General features: G+C 49.7%; 1 protein-coding gene across 1 annotated transcript in view; it reads left to right on the forward strand.

The window, feature by feature from the left end:
* Positions 1-19,888, forward strand: part of LOC112249456 (bone morphogenetic protein receptor type-1B) — a 176,247-nt gene extending 156,359 nt beyond the window's left edge. Inside the window, exons 5-12 of the mRNA XM_042320298.1 lie at positions 7,535-7,637; positions 10,651-10,747; positions 12,119-12,257; positions 15,487-15,679; positions 17,300-17,597; positions 18,240-18,415; positions 18,612-18,742; positions 18,885-19,888. Coding sequence (XP_042176232.1) covers positions 7,535-7,637; positions 10,651-10,747; positions 12,119-12,257; positions 15,487-15,679; positions 17,300-17,597; positions 18,240-18,415; positions 18,612-18,742; positions 18,885-19,010 — 1,263 coding nt within the window. The 3' untranslated portion in view covers positions 19,011-19,888. The remainder of the gene's footprint in view (positions 1-7,534; positions 7,638-10,650; positions 10,748-12,118; positions 12,258-15,486; positions 15,680-17,299; positions 17,598-18,239; positions 18,416-18,611; positions 18,743-18,884) is intronic.
* The last annotated feature ends 839 nt before the right edge of the window (positions 19,889-20,727 follow it).

Consider the following 20,727-nt stretch of genomic DNA (forward strand, 5'->3'; position numbering starts at 1 on the left):
AACAACCCCACTCCACCACAGTGAAACAACCCCACTCCACCACAGTGAAACCACCTCACTCCACCACAGTGAAACCACCTCTTCCACACTGAAACCACTCCACCACACTGAAACCAACCCACTCCACCACACTGAAACCAACCCACTCCACCACACTGAAAACACCACACTCTACCACAGTGAAACCACCTCACTCTACCACAGTGATTCCACCACACCGAAACCACCTCACTCCACCACACTGAAACCAACCCACTCCACCACACTGAAAACACCACACTCTACCACACTGAAAACACCACACTGAAAACACCTCACTCTACCACACTGAAACCACTCCATCACACTGATACCACCTCACTCTACCACACTGAAACCACTCCACAACACTGAAACCACTCCACCACAGTGAAACCACTCCACCACACTGAAACCACCCCACTCCACCACACTGAAACCACCACACTGAAACCACCTCACTCTACCACACTGAAACCACTCCATCACACTGAAACCACCACACTCTACCACACTGAAACCACCTCACTCTACCACAGTGAAACCACCTCGCTCTTCCACAGTGAAACCACCTCGCTCTTCCACAGTGAAACCACCTCGCTCTTCCACAGTGAAACCACCTCGCTCTTCCACAGTGAAAGCACCTCGCTCTTCCACAGTGAAACCACCTCAGTGCTCTTCCACAGTGAAAACCACTCTACCACACTTCCACCACAGTGACCTCGCTCTTCCACAACACACCTCGCTCTTCCACAGTGAAACCACCTCGCCTCTTCCACAGTGAAACCAACTCGCTCTTCCACAGTGAAACCAACTCCACGCTCCACCACAGTGAAACAACCCCCTCCACCACAGTGAAACCACTCCACCACACTGAAACCACCCCACTCCACCACACTGAAACCAACACACTGAAACGACCTCACTCTACCACACTGAAACCCCTTCACCACACTGAAACCACAACACTGAAACCACCTCACTCTACCACACTGAAACCACTGCATCACACTGATACCACCTCACTCTACCACACTGAAACCACTTCACCACACTGAAACCACCACACTGAAACTACCACACTGAAACCACCCCATTCTACCACACTGAAACCACCACACTCTACCACACTGAAACCACCCCACTCTACCACACTGAAACCACCCCACTCTACCACACTGAAACCACCCCACTCTACCACACTGAAACCACCACTCCACCACACTGAAACCACCACACTGAAACCACCACACTCCACCCCACTGAAACCACCCCCACTGAAACCACCACACTGAAACCACCCCACTCTACCACACTGAAACCACCCCACTCTACCACACTGAATCTACCACACTGAAACCACACCACTCCACCACACTGAAACCACCACACTGAAACCACCCCACTCTACCACACTGAAACCACCCCACTCCACCACACTGAAACCACCCACTGAAACCACCCCGCTCCACCACACTGAAACCACCCCGCTCCACCACAGTGAAACCAACTCACTCTTCCACAGTGAAACCACCCCACTCTACCACACTGAAACCACCCCCACTCCACCACACTGAAACCACCCCACTCTACCACACTGAAACCACCCCACTCTACCACACTGAAACCACCACACTCCACCACACTGAAACCACCACACTCCACCACACTGAAACCACCACACTCCACCACACTGAAACCACCACTCCACCACACTGAAACCACCACACTGAAACCACCACACTCCACCCCACTGAAACCACCCCACTGAAACCACCACACTGAAACCACCCCACTCTACCACACTGAAACCACCCCACTCTACCACACTGAATCTACCACACTGAAACCACACCACTCCACCACACTGAAACCACCACACTGAAAACACCACACTCCACCACACTGAAACCACCCCACTCTACCACACTGAAACCACCCCACTCCACCACACTGAAACCACCACACTGAAACCACCCCGCTCCACCACACTGAAACCACCCCGCTCCACCACAGTGAAACCAACTCACTCTTCCACAGTGAAACCACCCCACTCTACCACACTGAAACCACCCCCCACTCCACCACACTGAAACCACCCCACTCCACCACACTGAAACCACCCCACTCCACCACACTGAAACCACCACACTGAAACCACCTCACTCTACCACACTGAAACCACTCCATCACACTGAAACCACCCCACTCTACCACACTGAAACCACCCCACTCCACCACAGTGAAACCACCTCGCTCCTCCACAGTGAAACCACCTCGCTCTTCCACAGTGAAACCACCTCGCTCTTCCACAGTGAAACCACCTCGCTCTTCCACAGTGAAACCACGTCGCTCTTCCACAGTGAAACCACCTCGCTCTTCCACAGTGAAACCACCTCGCTCTTCCACAGTGAAACCACCTCGCTCTTCCACAGTGAAACCACCTCGCTCTTCCACAGTGAAACCACCTCGCTCTTCCACAGTGAAACCAACTCGCTCTTCCACAGTGAAACCAACTCGCTCTTCCACAGTGAAACCACCTCACTCCACCACAGTGAAACAACCCCACTCCACCACAGTGAAACCACCACCACTCCACCACACTGAACGACCTCACTCTACCACACTGAAACCACTCCACCACACTGAAACTACCACACTGAAACCACCTCACTCTTCCACACTGAAACCACTCCACCACACTGAAACCAACCCACTCCACCACACTGAAACCAATCCACTCCACCACACTGAAAACACCACACTCTACCACAGTGAAACCACCTCACTCTACCACAGTGATTCCACCACACCGAAACCACCTCACTCCACCACAGTGAAACCACTCTTCCACACTGAAACCACTCCACCACACTGAAACCAACCCACTCCACCACACTGAAAACACCACACTCTACCACACTGAAAACACACACTGAAACCACCTCACTCTACCACACTGAAACCACTCCATCACACTGATTCCACCTCACTCTACCACACTGAAACCACTCCACAACACTGAAACCACTCCACCACAGTGAAACCACTCCACCACACTGAAACCACCCCACTCCACCACACTGAAACCACCACACTGAAACCACCTCACTCTACCACACTGAAACCACTCCATCACACTGAAACCACCCCACTCTACCACACTGAAACGACTCACTCTACCACACTGAAACCACCTCGCTCTTCCACAGTGAAACCCCCTCGCTCTTCCACAGTGAAACCACCCCACTCCACCACAGTGAAACCACCTCGCTCTTCCACAGTGAAACCACCTCGCTCTTCCACAGTGAAACCACCTCGCTCTTCCACAGTGAAACCACCTCGCTCTTCCACAGTGAAACCACCTCGCTCTTCCACAGTGAAACCACCTCGCTCTTCCACAGTGAAAACACCTCGCTCTTCCACAGTGAAACCACCTCGCTCTTCCACAGTGAAACCACCTCGCTCTTCCACAGTGAAACCACCTCGCTCTTCCACAGTGAAACCAACTCGCTCTTCCACAGTGAAACCAACTCGCTCCACCACAGTGAAACAACCCCCTCCACCACAGTGAAACCACTCCACCACACTGAAACCACCCCACTCCACCACACTGAAACCAACACACTGAAACGACCTCACTCTACCACACTGAAACCACTTCACCACACTGAAACCACCACACTCTACCACACTGAAACCACTTCACCACACTGAAACCACCACACTGAAACCACCACACTGAAACCACCCCATTCTACCACACTGAAACCACCACACTCTACCACACTGAAACCACCACACTCTACCACACTGAAAGCACCCCACTTTACCACACTGAAACCACCCCACTCTACCACACTGAAACCACCCCACTCTACCACACTGAAACCACCACACTCCACCACACTGAAACCACCACACTCCAACACACTGAAACCACCACACTCCACCACACTGAAACCACCACACCACCACACTGAAACCACCACACTCCACCACACTGAAACCACCCCACTGAAACCACCACACTGAAACCACCCCACTCTACCACACTGAAACCACCCCACTCTACCACACTGAATCTACCACACTGAAACCACACCACTCCACCACACTGAAACCACCACACTGAAACCACCACACTGAAACCACCCCACTCTACCACACTGAAACCACCCCACTCCACCACACTGAAACCACCACACTGAAACCACCCCGCTCCACCACACGGAAACCACCCCGCTCCACCACAGTGAAACCAACTCACTCTTCCACAGTGAAACCACCCCACTCTACCACACTGAAACCACCCCACTCTACCACACTGAAACCACCACACTCCACCACACTGAAACCACCACACTCCACCACACTGAAACCACCACACTCCACCACACTGAAAACACCACTCCACCACACTGAAACCACCACACTGAAACCACCACACTCCACCCCACTGAAACCACCCCACTCTACCACACTGAAACCACCCCACTCTACCACACTGAATCTACCACACTGAAACCACACCACTCCACCACACTGAAACCACCACACTGAAACCACCCCAGTCTACCACACTGAAACCACCCCACTCCACCACACTGAAACCACCACACTGAAACCACCCCGCTCCACCACACTGAAACCACCCCGCTCCACCACAGTGAAACCAACTCACTCTTCCACAGTGAAACCACCCCACTCTACCACACTGAAACCACCCCCACTCCACCACACTGAAACCACCCCACTCCACCACACTGAAACCACCCCACTCCACCACACTGAAACCACCACACTGAAACCACCTCACTCTACCACACTGAAACCACTCCATCACTGAAACCACCCCACTCCACCACAGTGAAACCACCTCGCTCTTCCACAGTGAAACCACCTCGCTCTTCCACAGTGAAACCACCTCGCTCTTCCACAGTGAAACCACCTCGCTCTTCCACAGTGAAACCACCTCGCTCTTCCACAGTGAAACCACCTCGCTCTTCCACAGTGAAACCAACTCGCTCTTCCACAGTGAAACCAACTCGCTCTTCCACAGTGAAACCACCTCACTCCACCACAGTGAAACAACCCCACTCCACCACAGTGAAACCACTCCACCACACTGAAACCACCACCACTCCACCACACTGAAACGACCTCACTCTACCACACTGAAACCACTCCACCACACTGAAACTACCACACTGAAACCACCTCACTCTACCACACTGAAACCACTGCATCACACTGATACCACCTCACTCTACCACACTGAAACCACTTCACCACACTGAAACCAGCACACTGAAACCACCACACTGAAACCACTCCACCACACTGAAACCACCCCATTCTACCACACTGAAACCACCACACTCTACCACACTCTACCACACTGAAACCACCACACTCCACCATACTGAAACCACCCCACTCTACCACACTGAAACCACCACACTCCACCACACTGAAACCACCACACTCCACCACACTGAAAACCACCACACTGAAACCACCACACTCCACCCCACTGAAACCACCACACTGAAACCACCCACTCCACCCCACTGAAACCACCACACTGAAACCACTCTACCCACTCTACCACACTGAATCTACCACACTGAAACCACCACACTGAAACCACCCCACTCCACCACACTGAAACCACCCCACTCCACCACACTGAAACCACCACACTGAAACCACCCCACTCCACCACACTGAAACCACCCCGCTCCACCACAGTGAAACCAACTCACTCTTCCACAGTGAAACCACCCCACTCCACCACACTGAAACCACCCCCACTCCACCACACTGAAACCACCCCCACTCCACCACACTGAAACCACCCTACTCCACCACACTGAAACCACCCCACTCCACCACACTGAAACCACATCACTCTTCCACAGTGAAACCACTCTGTGATTAAGTTTCCCCTAGGTACAGATCTAGGATCAGCTTCCCCTCCACAAATCCTAACCTTAACAAATAATGGGGAAAATGCTAAACTGACCCAGATCAGCGCATAGGGTAACTTCACCAGTAAATCCACACCTTTGGACACTGACAGCAGCACCAACCACCTGGACGGCACAGTAGAAAGCAGACAATTCCCTCCACACACAATCAGGGGACTGTATATATCAATCGTCTCAGAGTAGGAGTGCTGATTTTAGGATCTGTTTAGCATATTACATCACAATGAATAATGATTGATGATTCTCAGATCCATTCTCAAAGTAGGTTGGCTGCTGATTACTCGTAGTAGATACAGTCCATAGGTAATGAGATACTTTTTTATATATTGTATATGTAGGCTATTTCAGCCACATCCGTTGCTGACGGGTGTATAAAATCAAGCACACAGCCATGCAATCTTCATACACAACTATAATTGCCGTTATTGTGAAGTGGAAACGTCTAGGAGCAACAATGGCTCAGCCGCAAAGTGGTAGGCCACACAAGCTCACAGAATGGGACCTCTGAGTGCTGAAGCGTCTGTCCTTGGTTGTAACACTTACTACCGAGTTCCAAACTGCCTCTGGAAGCAATGTCAGCACAATAACTGTTCGTCGGGAGCACATGCAAGCCTAAGATCACTATGCGCAATGCCAAGCGTCGGCTGGAGTGGTGTAAAGCTCGCCGCCATTGGACTCTGGAGCAGTGGAAATGCATTCTCTGACTTGATGAATCACGCTTCACCATGTGGCAGTCTGATGGACGAATCTGGGTTTGGCAGATGTCAGGAGAACACTACCTGCACGAATGCATAGTGCCAACTATAAAGTTTGGTGGAGGATAAATAATGGTCTGGGGCTGTTTTACAAAGGTTCGGGCTAGGCCCCTTAGTTCCAGTGAAGGGAAATCTTAACGCTACAGCATACAATAACATTCTAGATGATTCTGGGCTTCCAACTTTGTGGCACAGTTTGAGGAAGGCCCTTTCCTGTTTCAGCATGACAATGCCCCGTGCACAAAGCGAGGTCCATACAGAAATGGTTTGTCAAGATTGGTGTGGAAGAACTTGACTGCCCTGCACAGAGCCCTGACCTCAACTCCATTGAACACCTTTGGGATGAACTGGAATGTAGACTGTGAGCCAGGCCTTATCTCCCAACATCAGTGCCCGACCTCACTAATGCTTTTGTGGCTGAATGGAAGCAAGTCCCTGCAGCAATGTTCCAACATCTAGTGGAAAGCCTGTGGAGGCTATTCTCGCAGCGAAGGGGAGACCAACTCCATATTAATGCCCATGATTTTGGAATCAGATGTTCGACAAGGGGTCCACATACTTTCGGTCATGTAGTGTAGTCAGCACACCACAAACACATCTTCTGTTCATCAATGTATTGTCTGTACGAGGTGTACTCCAGGCGATATTTGCCCATCTTGGGTCAAAACATTTTCATAAAAGCATGAAAGTTGCTACACTTGTGGGAACAGTGTGAGAAATTGAACAGCAACAGTATCTGATGCATTCACAATGTAATTGTGCTTCCAGGACACAGGCAACTCCCGACTGAGAAGATCCCTGGAGTGCTGTACTGACCAGGACTACTGCAACAAAGACCTGCACCCCACCCTGCCCCCACTCAAAACACCCAGTAATATACTTTATACACACACACTCACATACACAGATAGAAGTGACCAGGGACAGCGAGTTACCAGTGACCATGTCAGGGCCCGGCGAGGTAACAGTGTCAGCGAGTTACCAGTGGCAGGGCCCAGCGAGTTACCAGTGACCATGTCAGGGCCCAGCGAGGTAACAGTGTCAGCGAGTTACTAGTGGCAGGGCCCAGCGAGTTACCAGTGACCATGTCAGGGCCCAGCGAGTTACCAGTGACCATGTCAGGGCCCAGCGAGGTAACAGTGACCATGTCAGGGCCCAGCGAGTTACCAGTGACCATGTCAGGGCCCAGCGAGTTACCAGTGACCATGTCAGGGCCCAGCGAGGTAACAGTGTCAGCGAGTTACCAGTGACCATGTCAGGGCCCAGCGAGGTAACAGTGTCAGCGAGTTACTAGTGGCAGGGCCCAGCGAGTTACCAGTGACCATGTCAGGGCCCAGCGAGTTACCAGTGACCATGTCAGGGCCCAGCGAGGTAACAGTGACCATGTCAGGGCCCAGCGAGTTACCAGTGACCATGTCAGGGCCCAGCGAGTTACCAGTGACCATGTCAGGGCCCAGCGAGGTAACAGTGACCATGTCAGGGCCCAGCGAGTTACCAGTGACCATGTCAGGGCCCAGCGAGTTACCAGTGACCATGTCAGGGCCCAGCGAGTTACCAGTGACCATGTCAGGGCCCAGCGAGTTACCAGTGACCATGTCAGGGCCCAGCGAGTTACCAGTGACCATGTCAGGGCCCAGCGAGTTACCAGTGACCATGTCAGGGCCCAGCGAGGTAACAGTGTCAGCGAGTTACTAGTGGCAGGGCCCAGCGAGTTACCAGTGACCATGTCAGGGCCCAGCGAGTTACCAGTGACCATGTCAGGGCCCAGCGAGGTAACAGTGACCATGTCAGGGCCCAGCGAGGTAACAGTGTCAGCGAGTTACTAGTGGCAGGGCCCAGCGAGTTACCAGTGACCATGTCAGGGCCCAGCGAGTTACCAGTGACCATGTCAGGGCCCAGCGAGGTAACAGTGACCATGTCAGGGTCCAGCGAGGTAACAGTGTCAGCGAGTTACTAGTGGCAGGGCCCAGCGAGTTACCAGTGACCATGTCAGGGCCCAGCGAGGTAACAGTGACCATGTCAGGGCCCAGCGAGGTAACAGTGACCATGTCAGGGCCCAGCGAGGTAACAGTGACCATGTCAGGGCCCAGCGAGGTAACAGTGACCATGTCAGGGCCCAGCGAGGTAACAGTGACCATGTCAGGGCCCAGCGAGGTACCAGTGACCATGTCAGGGCCCAGCGAGTTACCAGTGACCATGTCAGGGCCCGGCGAGGTAACAGTGTCAGCGAGTTACCAGTGGCAGGGCCCAGCGAGTTACCAGTGACCATGTCAGGGCCCAGCGAGGTAACAGTGTCAGCGAGTTACCAGTGGCAGGGCCCAGCGAGTTACCAGTGACCATGTCAGGGCCCAGCGAGGTAACAGTGTCAGCGAGTTACCAGTGGCAGGGCCCAGCGAGTTACCAGTGACCATGTCAGGGCCCAGCGAGGTAACAGTGTCAGCGAGTTACTAGTGGCAGGGCCCAGCGAGGTAACAGTGTCAGCGAGTTACTAGTGGCAGGGCCCAGCGAGGTAACAGTGTCAGCGAGTTACTAGTGGCAGGGCCCAGCGAGGTAACAGTGTCAGCGAGTTACTAGTGGCAGGGCCCAGCGAGTTACCAGTGACCATGTCAGGGCCCAGCGAGGTAACAGTGTCAGCGAGTTACTAGTGGCAGGGCCCAGCGAGTTACCAGTGACCATGTCAGGGCCCAGCGAGTTACCAGTGACCATGTCAGGGCCCAGCGAGGTAACAGTGTCAGCGAGTTACTAGTGGCAGGGCCCAGCGAGTTACCAGTGACCATGTCAGGGCCCAGCGAGGTAACAGTGTCAGCGAGTTACTAGTGGCAGGGCCCAGCGAGTTACCAGTGACCATGTCAGGGCCCAGCGAGGTAACAGTGTCAGCGAGTTACCAGTGGCAGGGCCCAGCGAGTTACCAGTGACCATGTCAGGGCCCAGCGAGGTAACAGTGTCAGCGAGTTACCAGTGGCAGGGCCCAGCGAGTTACCAGTGACCATGTCAGGGCCCAGCGAGGTGACAGTGTCAGCGAGTTACCAGTGACCATGTCAGGGCCCAGCGAGGTGACAGTGTCAGCGAGTCACCAGTGACCATGTCAGGGCCCAGCGAGTCACCAGTGAGAGAAGCAGGTGAAATGGAGGCAGTAAAGTCAGCTCCATAGCTCCGCTCTTCTGCAGTGATTGGCCCACAATCGGCCCAAGAGATCACTAGCTAGGGTTTCTGTAGAAGACCTGAAAGGATGTGTTGGACTTCACACACAACGGCAGGTCGTGTGTGTGTGTGTGTGTGTGTGTGTGTGTGTGTGTGTGTGTGTGTGTGTGTGTGTGTGTGTGTGTGGCAGTAAGACTAGAGTCCCAGAGAAAGCAGAACTCCCAACAGACATGGCCAGCAGTGTCATCAATCTGAAACTCGAGAAGCGGGCTTCAGGAAGAGATCCTATCGATCAGGGCTAGGGTTCCCTCAGCTAGTTCACTCTGGTCCCTGGGGACACCACTGTGTGTGGAACTGAGAGAGAGTATAACATGTTGGATTAACAATAAAGAACCTTTGAAATAACATGACTTAATGATGACTGTTTTTGACTGTTGTCTATTTCCAAAGGGATGTGTGGCCCCTGTTTGTATTGAATATGTGATCTGTTACTTATATGAAGTGATCCGTTGTTACTCTCTCCCCCTGTTTCTTCTCTCCTCCTCCTCCTCTCTCTCCCCCTCAAACCCTCCTTCCCGCCCTCTCTCACTCCCCTCTCTCTCCAACTCTTCCCCTCCTCCCCACCCTCTCCCCCTCCCCCTCTCTCACTCCCCTCTCTCTCCAACTCTTCCCCTCCTCCCTGCCCCCTCCCCCTCTCTCGCTCCACTCTCTCTCTCTCTCTCACCCCCTCTCCCTCTCTGTAGATTATGCAGATGGGAACATTCACCACATGGCTCTGCTCATCTCCGTCACTGTGTGCAGCATTATCCTGGCTCTCATCGTTATGTTCTGCTACTTCAGGTGAAACTCAGTTTGCCTCGAGAGAACGTTTTAGAACAGGGCTGCTCAACCCTGCTCCTGGAGAGCTACGTACCGTCCTGTAGGTTTTCACTCCAACCCTGTTCCTGGAGAGCTACGTACCGGCCTGTAGGTTTTCACTCCAACCCTGTTCCTGGAGAGCTACGTACCGTCCTGTAGGTTTTCACTCCAACCCTGTTCCTGGAGAGCTACCCTCCTGTAGGTTTTCACTCCAACCCTGTTCCTGGAGAGCTACGTACCGTCCTGTAGGTTTTCACTCCAACCCTGTTCCTGGAGAGCTAAGTACCCTCCTGTAGGTTTTCACTCCAACCCTGTTCCTGGAGAGTTTTCACTCCAACCCTGTTCCTGGAGAGCTACGTACCGTCCTGTAGGTTTTCACTCCAACCCTGTTCCTGGAGAGCTACGTACCGTCCTGTAGGTTTTCACTCCAACCCTGTTCCTGGAGAGCTACCCTCCTGTAGGTTTTCACTCCAACCCTGTTCCTGGAGAGCTACGTACCGTCCTGTAGGTTTTCACTCCAACCCTGCTCCTGGAGAGCTACGTACCGTCCTGTAGGTTTTCACTCCAACCCTGTTCCTGGAGAGCTACGTACCGTCCTGTAGGTTTTCACTCCAACCCTGCTCCTGGAGAGCTACGTACCGTCCTGTAGGTTTTCACTCCAACCCTGCTCCTGGAGAGCTACGTACCGTCCTGTAGGTTTTCACTCCAACCCTGTTCCTGGAGAGCTACGTACCGTCCTGTAGGTTTTCACTCCAACCCTGTTCCTGGAGAGCTACGTACCGTCCTGTAGGTTTTCACTCCAACCCTGCTCCTGGAGAGCTACGTACCGTCCTGTAGGTTTTCACTCCAACCCTGCTCCTGGAGAGCTACGTACCGTTTTGTAGGTTTTCACTCCAACCCTGTTCCTGGAAACCTACTGGAGTGAAAACCTACTGGAGGGTAGCTCTCCAGGAACAGGGTTGGAGTGAAAACCTACTGGAAGGTAGCTCTCCAGGAACAGGGTTAGGCATTTAGTCCTGTTACCATGTTATGAATAAGGTTATTCCCAGTACATGTACAGTCTCTTTGTTCATCTGTACTTAAAATATTCATTCCACTTTGGGAACAAATGCATTTTAAAAAATACTTATTTTATTGTGTTTCTGTTTTGTCTGATGAATCCACAGGAGAAGTATTGTTTGTACTTTGAATGAAAATAATTGAACACAACGAAGAATCATATATCTCTGATATGACATGTTTTCTAGTCAATGTTTGAATTATCCAGAATTCTGATATTCCATACAAACTACTCACATTAAAGGGTTGTTTGATGTATACTGATGTGTGTGTGTGTGTTTGGCTGTGCTGCAGGTACAAGCGCCAGGAGTCTGGGCCGCGCTACAGCATTGGTCTGGAGCAGGATGAGTCCTACATCCCTCCGGGAGAGTCTCTCAGAGACCTTATAGAACAGTCCCAGAGTTCAGGCAGTGGCTCAGGTCTCCCCCTGCTGGTATGTTACACACACTGCACCCCTCTACCACCAGCTCACTAGTTGTATCCTCCCTAAGTCTGGATTTAATCACGTCCCTTCACCGATTGTAAAGTAAATTACTGGCGTAAGAAACATTGTGAAAACTCCCACTAAGCCCATGTCTAGACCAATGCAATACTTTGGATTTGTGGGAAGTAGTGAAGGAGTGTACACTTCAGGAGAAGGTTTTGTAGGAAGTAGCGAAGGAGTGTACACTTCAGGAGAAGGGTTTGTAGGAAGTAGTGAAGGAGTGTACACTTCAGGAGAAGGGTTTGTAGGAAGTAGTGAAGGAGTGTACACTTCAGGAGAAGGTTTTGTAGGAAGTAGCGAAGGAGTGTACACTTCAGGAGAAGGGTTTGTAGGAAGTAGTGAAGGAGTGTACACTTCAGGAGAAGGGTTTGTAGGAAGTAGTGAAGGAGTGTACACTTCAAGAGAAGGTTTTGTAGGAAGTAGCGAAGGAGTGTACACTTCAGGAGAAGGGTTTGTAGGAAGTAGTGAAGGAGTGTACACTTCAAGAGAAGGTTTTGTAGGAAGTAGCGAAGGAGTGTACACTTCAGGAGAAGGGTTTGTAGGAAGTAGTGAAGGAGTGTACACTTCAAGAGAAGGGTTTGTAGGAAGTAGTGAAGGAGTGTACACTTCAGGAGAAGGGTTTGTAGGAAGTAGCGAAGGAGTGTACACTTCAGGAGAAGGTTTTGTAGGAAGTAGCGAAGGAGTGTACACTTCAGGAGAAGGGTTTGTAGGAAGTAGTGAAGGAGTGTACACTTCAGGAGAAGGGTTTGTAGGAAGTAGTGAAGGAGTGTACACTTCAGGAGAAGGGTTTGTAGGAAGTAGTGAAGGAGTGTACACTTCAGGAGAAGGGTTTGTAGGAAGTAGTGAAGGAGTGTACACTTCAGGAGAAGGGTTTGTAGGAAGTAGTGAAGGAGTGTACACTTCAGGAGAAGGGTTTGTAGGAAGTAGCGAAGGAGTGTACACTTCAGGAGAAGGTTTTGTAGGAAGTAGCGAAGGAGTGTACACTTCAGGAGAAGGGTTTGTAGGAAGTAGTGAAGGAGTGTACACTTCAGGAGAAGGGTTTGTAGGAAGTAGTGAAGGAGTGTACACTTCAGGAGATGGTTTTGTAGGAAGTAGCGAAGGAGTGTACACTTCAGGAGAAGGGTTTGTAGGAAGTAGTGAAGGAGTGTACACTTCAGGAGAAGGGTTTGTAGGAAGTAGTGAAGGAGTGTACACTTCAGGAGAAGGTTTTCAGGAAGTAGCGAAGGAGTGTACACTTCAGGAGAAGGGTTTGTAGGAAGTAGTGAAGGAGTGTACACTTCAGGAGAAGGGTTTGTAGGAAGTAGTGAAGGAGTGTACACTTCAGGAGAAGGGTTTGTAGGAAGTAGTGAAGGAGTGTACACTTCAGGAGAAGGGTTTGTAGGAAGTAGTGAAGGAGTGTACACTTCAGGAGAAGGTTTTGTAGGAAGTAGTGAAGGAGTGTACACTTCAGGAGAAGGGTTTGTAGGAAGTAGTGAAGGAGTGTACACTTCAGGAGAAGGGTTTGTAGGAAGTAGTGAAGGAGTGTACACTTCAGGAGAAGGGTTTGTAGGAAGTAGTGAAGGAGTGTACACTTCAGGAGAAGGGTTTGTAGGAAGTAGTGAAGGAGTGTACACTTCAGGAGAAGGGTTTGTAGGAAGTAGTGAAGGAGTGTACACTTCAGGAGAAGGGTTTGTAGGAAGTAGTGAAGGAGTGTACACTTCAGGAGAAGGGTTTGTAGGAAGTAGTGAAGGAGTGTACACTTCAGGAGAAGGGTTTGTAGGAAGTAGTGAAGGAGTGTACACTTCAGGAGAAGGGTTTGTAGGAAGTAGTGAAGGAGTGTACACTTCAGGAGAAGGGTTTGTAGGAAGTAGTGAAGGAGTGTACACTTCAGGAGAAGGGTTTGTAGGAAGTAGTGAAGGAGTGTACACTTCAGGAGAAAGGAGATATTTGAAGGACACCCACACACCCATGTAGTACAACTGATGAACAACACAATGATACAACTGATATGTTTGTGCTACGACAGAGGGTTTGTCAGTCTGTACAAAAATGTTTACACATGAGCTGTGTCTCCACAACGCTTTTGTAATCATTTTTGTGCAGGAAAAACTCTCCATTGTATCACAACCATTCTGCCACGTGTGTGTTGCACGTCACTTCAGCACCACTTCAGTGCAGAGAAGCCTAACACTGTTTGTGTGCGTTCTGGGGCAGAGAAGCCTAACACTGTTTGTGTGCGTTCTGGGGCAGAGAATCCTAACACTGTTTGTGTGCGTTCTGGGCCAGAGAAAGCCTAACACTGTTTGTGTGCGTTCTGGGCCAGAGAAATCCTAACACTGTTTGTGTGCGTTCTGGGCCAGAGAAAGCCTAACACTGTTTTTGTGCATTCTGGGCCAGAGAAAGCCTAACACGGAACCCAAACCGGCTGCGCGTGTGCGCCATCGTGCATAAATGTATTTTGTCCCCCCACACCAAACACGATCACGACACGCAGTTTAAAATGTCACTACAAACTCTGAACCAATTACATTCATGTGGGGACAGGTCGAAAAACATTAAACCTTTATGGCAATTCTGCTAGTTAGCTTGCACTTGCTAGCTAATTAGTCCTATTTAGCTAGCTTGCTGTTGCTAGATAATTTGTCTTGGGATATAAACATTGAGTTGTTATTTTACCTGAAATGCACAAGGTCCTCTACTCCACCAATTAATCCGCACATAAAACTCCCCTCATCTACCACACAGTAGGGGGAAACTCTCCTCATCTACCACACAGTAGGGGGAAACTCCCCTCATCTACCACACAGTAGGGGGAAACTCCCCTCATCTACCACACAGTAGGGGGAAACTCCCCTCATCTTCCACACAGTAGGGGGAAACTCCCCTCATCTACCACACAGTAGGGGGAAACTCCCTCATCTACCACACAGTAGGGGGAAACTCCCCTGATCTACCACACTGTAGGGGGAAACTCCCCTGATCTACCACACTGTAGGGGGAAACTCCCCTGATCTACCACACAGTAGGGGGAAACTCCTCTCATCTACCACACAGTAGGGGGAAACTCCCCCCATCTACCACACAGTGGGGCGAAACTCCCCTTATCTATCACACAGTGGGGGGAGACTCCCCTCATCTACCACCAATGTGAAGGAACCTTGTCTGACATCGCCCTCCTCCCCTCTCCCCCTCCTCCCAGGTGCAGCGCACCATAGCCAAGCAGATTCAGATGGTTAAGCAGATTGGAAAGGGCCGCTACGGAGAGGTGTGGATGGGCAAGTGGAGAGGAGAGAGGGTGGCCGTCAAAGTCTTCTTCACCACCGAAGAGGCCAGCTGGTTCAGAGAGACTGAGATTTACCAGACTGTCCTCATGAGACACGAGAACATACTGTGTAAGGAGAGAGAGTTGCTGTGTGAGATACACAATGCATTCGGAAAGTATTCAGACCCTTTGACTTTTTCCAAATACAGCCTTATTATAAAATTTTTTTTTTTTTTTTGCAATATACACACAATACCCCATAATGACAAAGCAAAAAAACGTTTTTTTTTTTTTTTTCAAAGGTATATAAAAAAAACTGAAATATCACATTTACATAAGTATTCAGACCCTTTACTCAGTACTTTGTTGAAGCACCTTTGGCAGTGATTACAGCCTATTCTTCTTGGGTATGACACTACAAGCTTGACACACCTGTATTTGGGGAGTTTCTTCCATTCTTCTCTGCAGATTCTCTCAAAACCTGTCAGGTTGGAAGGGGAGCGTCACTGCACAGCTATTTTCAGATCCCTCCAAAGATGTTCGATCGGGTTCAAGTCCGGGTTCTGGCTGGGCCACTCAAGGACCTTCAGAGACTTGTCCTGAAGCCACTCCTACGTTGTCTTGACTGTGTGCTTAGGGTCGTTGTCTTGTTGGAAGGTGAACCTTCACCCCAGTCTCAGGTCCTGAGGGCTCTGGAGCAGGTTTTCATCAAGGATCTCTCTGTACTTGGCTCCATTCATTTTTCCCTCTATCCTGACTAGTCTCCCAGTCCCTGCCGCTGAAAAACATCCACACAGCATGATGCTGCCACCACCATGCTTCACCGTGGGGATGGTGCCAGGTTTCCTCCAGACATGATGCTTGGCATTCAGGCCAAATAGTTCAATCTTGATTTCATCAGACCAGAGAATATTGTTTCTCATGATCTGAGAGTTCTTCAGGTGCCTTTTGGAAAACTCCAAGTGGGCTGTCATGTGCCTTTTACTGAGGAGTGGATTCCATCTGGGCCATAAAGGCCTGATTGGTGGTGTGCTACAGAGATGGTTGTCCTTCTGGAAGGTTCTCTCATCTCCACAGAGGAACTCTGGAGCTCTGTCAGTGACCATTGGGTTCTTGGTCACCTCTCTGACCAACTTCTTCCATTTAAGAATGTTGGAGGCCACTGTGTTCTTGGGGAGCTTCAATTCTGCAGACATGTTTTGGTACCCTTCCCCAGATCTGTGCCTCGGCACAATCCTGTCTCGGAGCTCTACGGGCAATTCCTTCGACCTCGTGGCTTGGTTTTTGCTCTGACATGCACTGTCAACTGTGGGACCTTTTTATAGAGACAGGTGTGGGCCTTTCCAAATCATGTCCAATCAATTGAATTTACCACAGGTTGGACTCCAATCAAGTTGTAGAAACATCTCAAGGATGATCAATAGAAACAGGATGCACCTGAGCTCAATTTTGAGTCTCATAACAAAGGGTCTGAATACTAATGTAAATAAGTTAGTTCTGTTTTATTTTTAATACATTTGCAAAAATGTATAAAAACCCGTTTTTGCTTTGTCAATATGGGGTATTGTGTGTAGATTGATGATAATTTTTTATTTAATCCATTTTAAAATTGGGCTGTAATGTAACAAAATGTGTAAAAAGGGAAGGGGTCTGAAAACTTTCTGAATTCTCTGTACATATACTGTAATGCTATAATAGTGCTATAATGTTCCTCAGTTCCATATCGCTCAACTTCCCCTGTGTCCATCAGGCTTCATAGCGGCTGACATCAAGGGAACAGGCTCGTGGACCCAGCTCTACCTGATCACAGACTACCATGAGGGTGGCTCTCTGTACGACTACCTCAAGTCCACCACGCTGGACACCAAGGCCATGCTGCGACTGGCCTACTCCTCAGTCTCGGGCCTCTGTCACCTCCACACAGAGATCTTTGGTACCCAGGGCAAGCCGGCCATCGCCCACAGAGACCTGAAGAGCAAGAACATCCTGGTGAAGAAGAATGGAGCCTGCTGCATCGCTGACCTGGGCCTGGCTGTCAAATTCATCAGGTAGGGGGGGGAGAGTGTTATTGTGTGCGTGCCAGTCGATCGATTGTCCCTCATAATTAATTCCATTCAACCAAACTATTTGCATGAGAGTATCATAGTGTCACAATGGACAACAATAAGTTGAAAAGGTTCATGGAAATACAAATAGGAAAATTAAATTAAAAACTAAACTAAACAAAAAAATCTAATATAACATGGTCTCCCTGTGTTCTTCTCCCTCCATCACTATCTCTCTCATCTAACATCTCTCCCCTGTTCTTCTTCCCCTCCATCACTATCTCTCTCATCTCATCTAACATCTCTCCCTCTGTTCTTCTCCCTCCATCACTATCTCTCTCTCATCTCATCAAACATCTCTCCCCTGTTCTTCTCTCCATCCATCACTATCTCTCTCATCTCATCTAACATCTCTCCCCTGTTCTTCTCCCCCTCCATCACTATCTCTCTCATCTAACATCTCTCTCCTGTTCTTCTCTCCATCCATCACTATCTCTCATCTCATCTAACATCTCTCCCTCTGTTCTTCTCTCCATCCATATTTCTCCCTCTATTTTTCTATCCATCACTATCTCTCTCATCTAATCTAACATGGTTTCCCTCTCTCCCTCCCTCCATCCCTACCTCTCCTTTCTACCATCCCAGTGACACCAACGAGGTGGACATCCCTCCCAACACCAGGGTGGGCACCAAGCGCTACATGCCCCCAGAAGTCCTGGATGAGAGCCTCAACAGGAACCACTTCCAGTCCTACATCATGGCCGACATGTACAGCTTCGGCCTCATCCTCTGGGAGATCGCCAGGCGCTGTGTCTCAGGAGGTACTGTAACCAAGTAGTTTCACCCTAGATGCTGATCTCGTGTCAGTTTAGCATTTTTCCCAATTATGGTTGAGGTTAGGATTGGGGAGGGAAAGCTGATTCTAGATCTGTACCTAGCGGAAACTGTCTCAGGAAGTACTGTAGAGCTTTCAGCGAAATTAGATCAAATCCGCATTGTGGTATTTATGTGTTCCAGGTATTGTAGAGGAGTACCAGCTACCGTACCATGACCTGGTGCCCTCTGACCCCTCGTATGAGGACATGAGAGAGGTAGTCTGCATCAAGAGGTTACGACCTTCCTTCCCCAACCGCTGGACTAGCGACGAGGTAAGCCAGTCACACATACACAGACACACACAGAGTCACATAAGCATGTAAACACACACACATCAACCACACACACACACGCACACACACGTTGGTTAATCCAAAAACTAGAGCTGACTGTGTTTTGTTGTGCCCCCTACAGTGCCTTAGGCAGATGGGCAAGTTGATGACGGAGTGTTGGGCCCACAACCCGGCCTCTCGCCTCACGGCACTGCGCGTCAAGAAGACCCTGGCCAAGATGTCCGAGTCTCAGGATATTAAACTGTGATGGCCGGGAGGGACACTCCAGGCGTGGGGGAAACACGTCACCACGGACCGACAGCCAGGGCTCTGCTCCGCTCTACCCACAGTCCTCTGCTGCATGGGGGGGTCAGGAGGACCAGAAGCCAGCAGTGCATCACAGGGAGCCTCACCCCGGGCCACGGTCACTCAGAGAGAAGGAGAGAACCGCCCGTAACCCCTTGAACTGTCGTGATGAACTACTTGTTTAGATACTGAAGACCTGGGGCAGGTATTGCCTTTTTAAAGCGACCTGCTATGATCATGTTTGGTTGGCTTAGACAAAGAGGACACAAGCCAAGTGGGTTTTATTTGTGCTTTCTGTGAAAGCTGCTCTAGTTTTGGATGATGGGCCAGTGGTGGCCAGAGGAAGAGGGAGGTGGGGAACTGCATGAGGAGGGTGGAGGGTGACCCCTTCAGGCGCATCACAGGATGACAGCAGGAGGAATCAGCTGACAATCTGAAGCCATAATCAAGTGTTGATTTAGATTTTGGGGTGTATTTATTAGTGCAAACCGTAGAAAAACATTTTCTACCACAAAAGTTTTTCAACAAAAACAAGCATTTCTTATTGGACAATTTTAGGTTAGTCCCTCCCCATTTTAGCCAGTTGGCTTCTGTTTGGTTCCTAGTGAATACACCCCTGTTGTTGTCCAGTAGTTTACCAAGGTAAACCATGGTGTGTCTGGGGTAAAGGGGAGGTTTTTTCTTCACTATGAGTACATTATAAAGTGTCAAGTACTGATTCACTGTGGCCTCATTTGTAAAAGTAGCTTAATTTTTATGTACGCCACAAATAAAGATATTCAAATTATATCAGTTCAAATTCAAATTGTATCGGCAATAAAACATTTAGGTGACAATGTCTTTGGTATTTATCATCTGATTTGACCTTACCAGGGACCCCATGCACATCACACAGGTACTTTAGTCACATGGTTAGTTAAAGGGACAGTTCTCCCTTAAGTCAGAATGTTGACACCGTTTGACCTTAGACCAATAAAAACAACCGATGTATATGAAAACGCCAGAAATATGAAAACAGCAAATATATAAACTTGGTATTTTTTATTTGATTAGGATACCCATTAACTGTTGCGATAGTTACTCTTCCTGGGGTCCACATGCAACATGAAATAATACAGAACATTTATAAACAAGAACAGAACTAATCAATGTTAAAACGTCACACATATTAGTAAATACACACAAAATATCCAGGTCAAATAAGGGAGAGACGCTGTGTTGCTTTCTGAAACCAGGTTTGCTGTTCACATTTTTTAGTTAGCAGACACTCTTATCCAGAGCGTCTGATAGTGAGTGAACACGTTTTCATACTTGTTTCATTCTGGTCCCCTGTGGGAATCAAACCCACAACCCTGGCATTGCAAGCGCCATGCTCTACTAGCGGAGCTTGACACTTGACCTGTCTGAGACGTAAGGGAGTTCCATCCAATCATGGCTCTATTTAATACTGTAAGTTTTCTTGAATTTGTTCTGAATTTGGGGGCAGTGAAAAGACCCCTGGTGGCATGTCTGGTGGGTTAAGTGTGTGTGTGAGTGCTGTGTGTAAGTTGATTATGAAAACAATTTGGAATTTTCAACACTGTTTCTTAGTGAAAAGACCCCTGGTGGCATGTCTGGTGGGTTAAGTGTGTGTGTGAGTTGATTATGAAAACAATTTGGAATTTTCAACACTGTTTCTT

Source organism: Oncorhynchus tshawytscha, linkage group LG04, assembly GCF_018296145.1.
Source record: "Oncorhynchus tshawytscha isolate Ot180627B linkage group LG04, Otsh_v2.0, whole genome shotgun sequence".
Taxonomy (NCBI): Eukaryota; Metazoa; Chordata; class Actinopteri; order Salmoniformes; family Salmonidae; genus Oncorhynchus; species Oncorhynchus tshawytscha.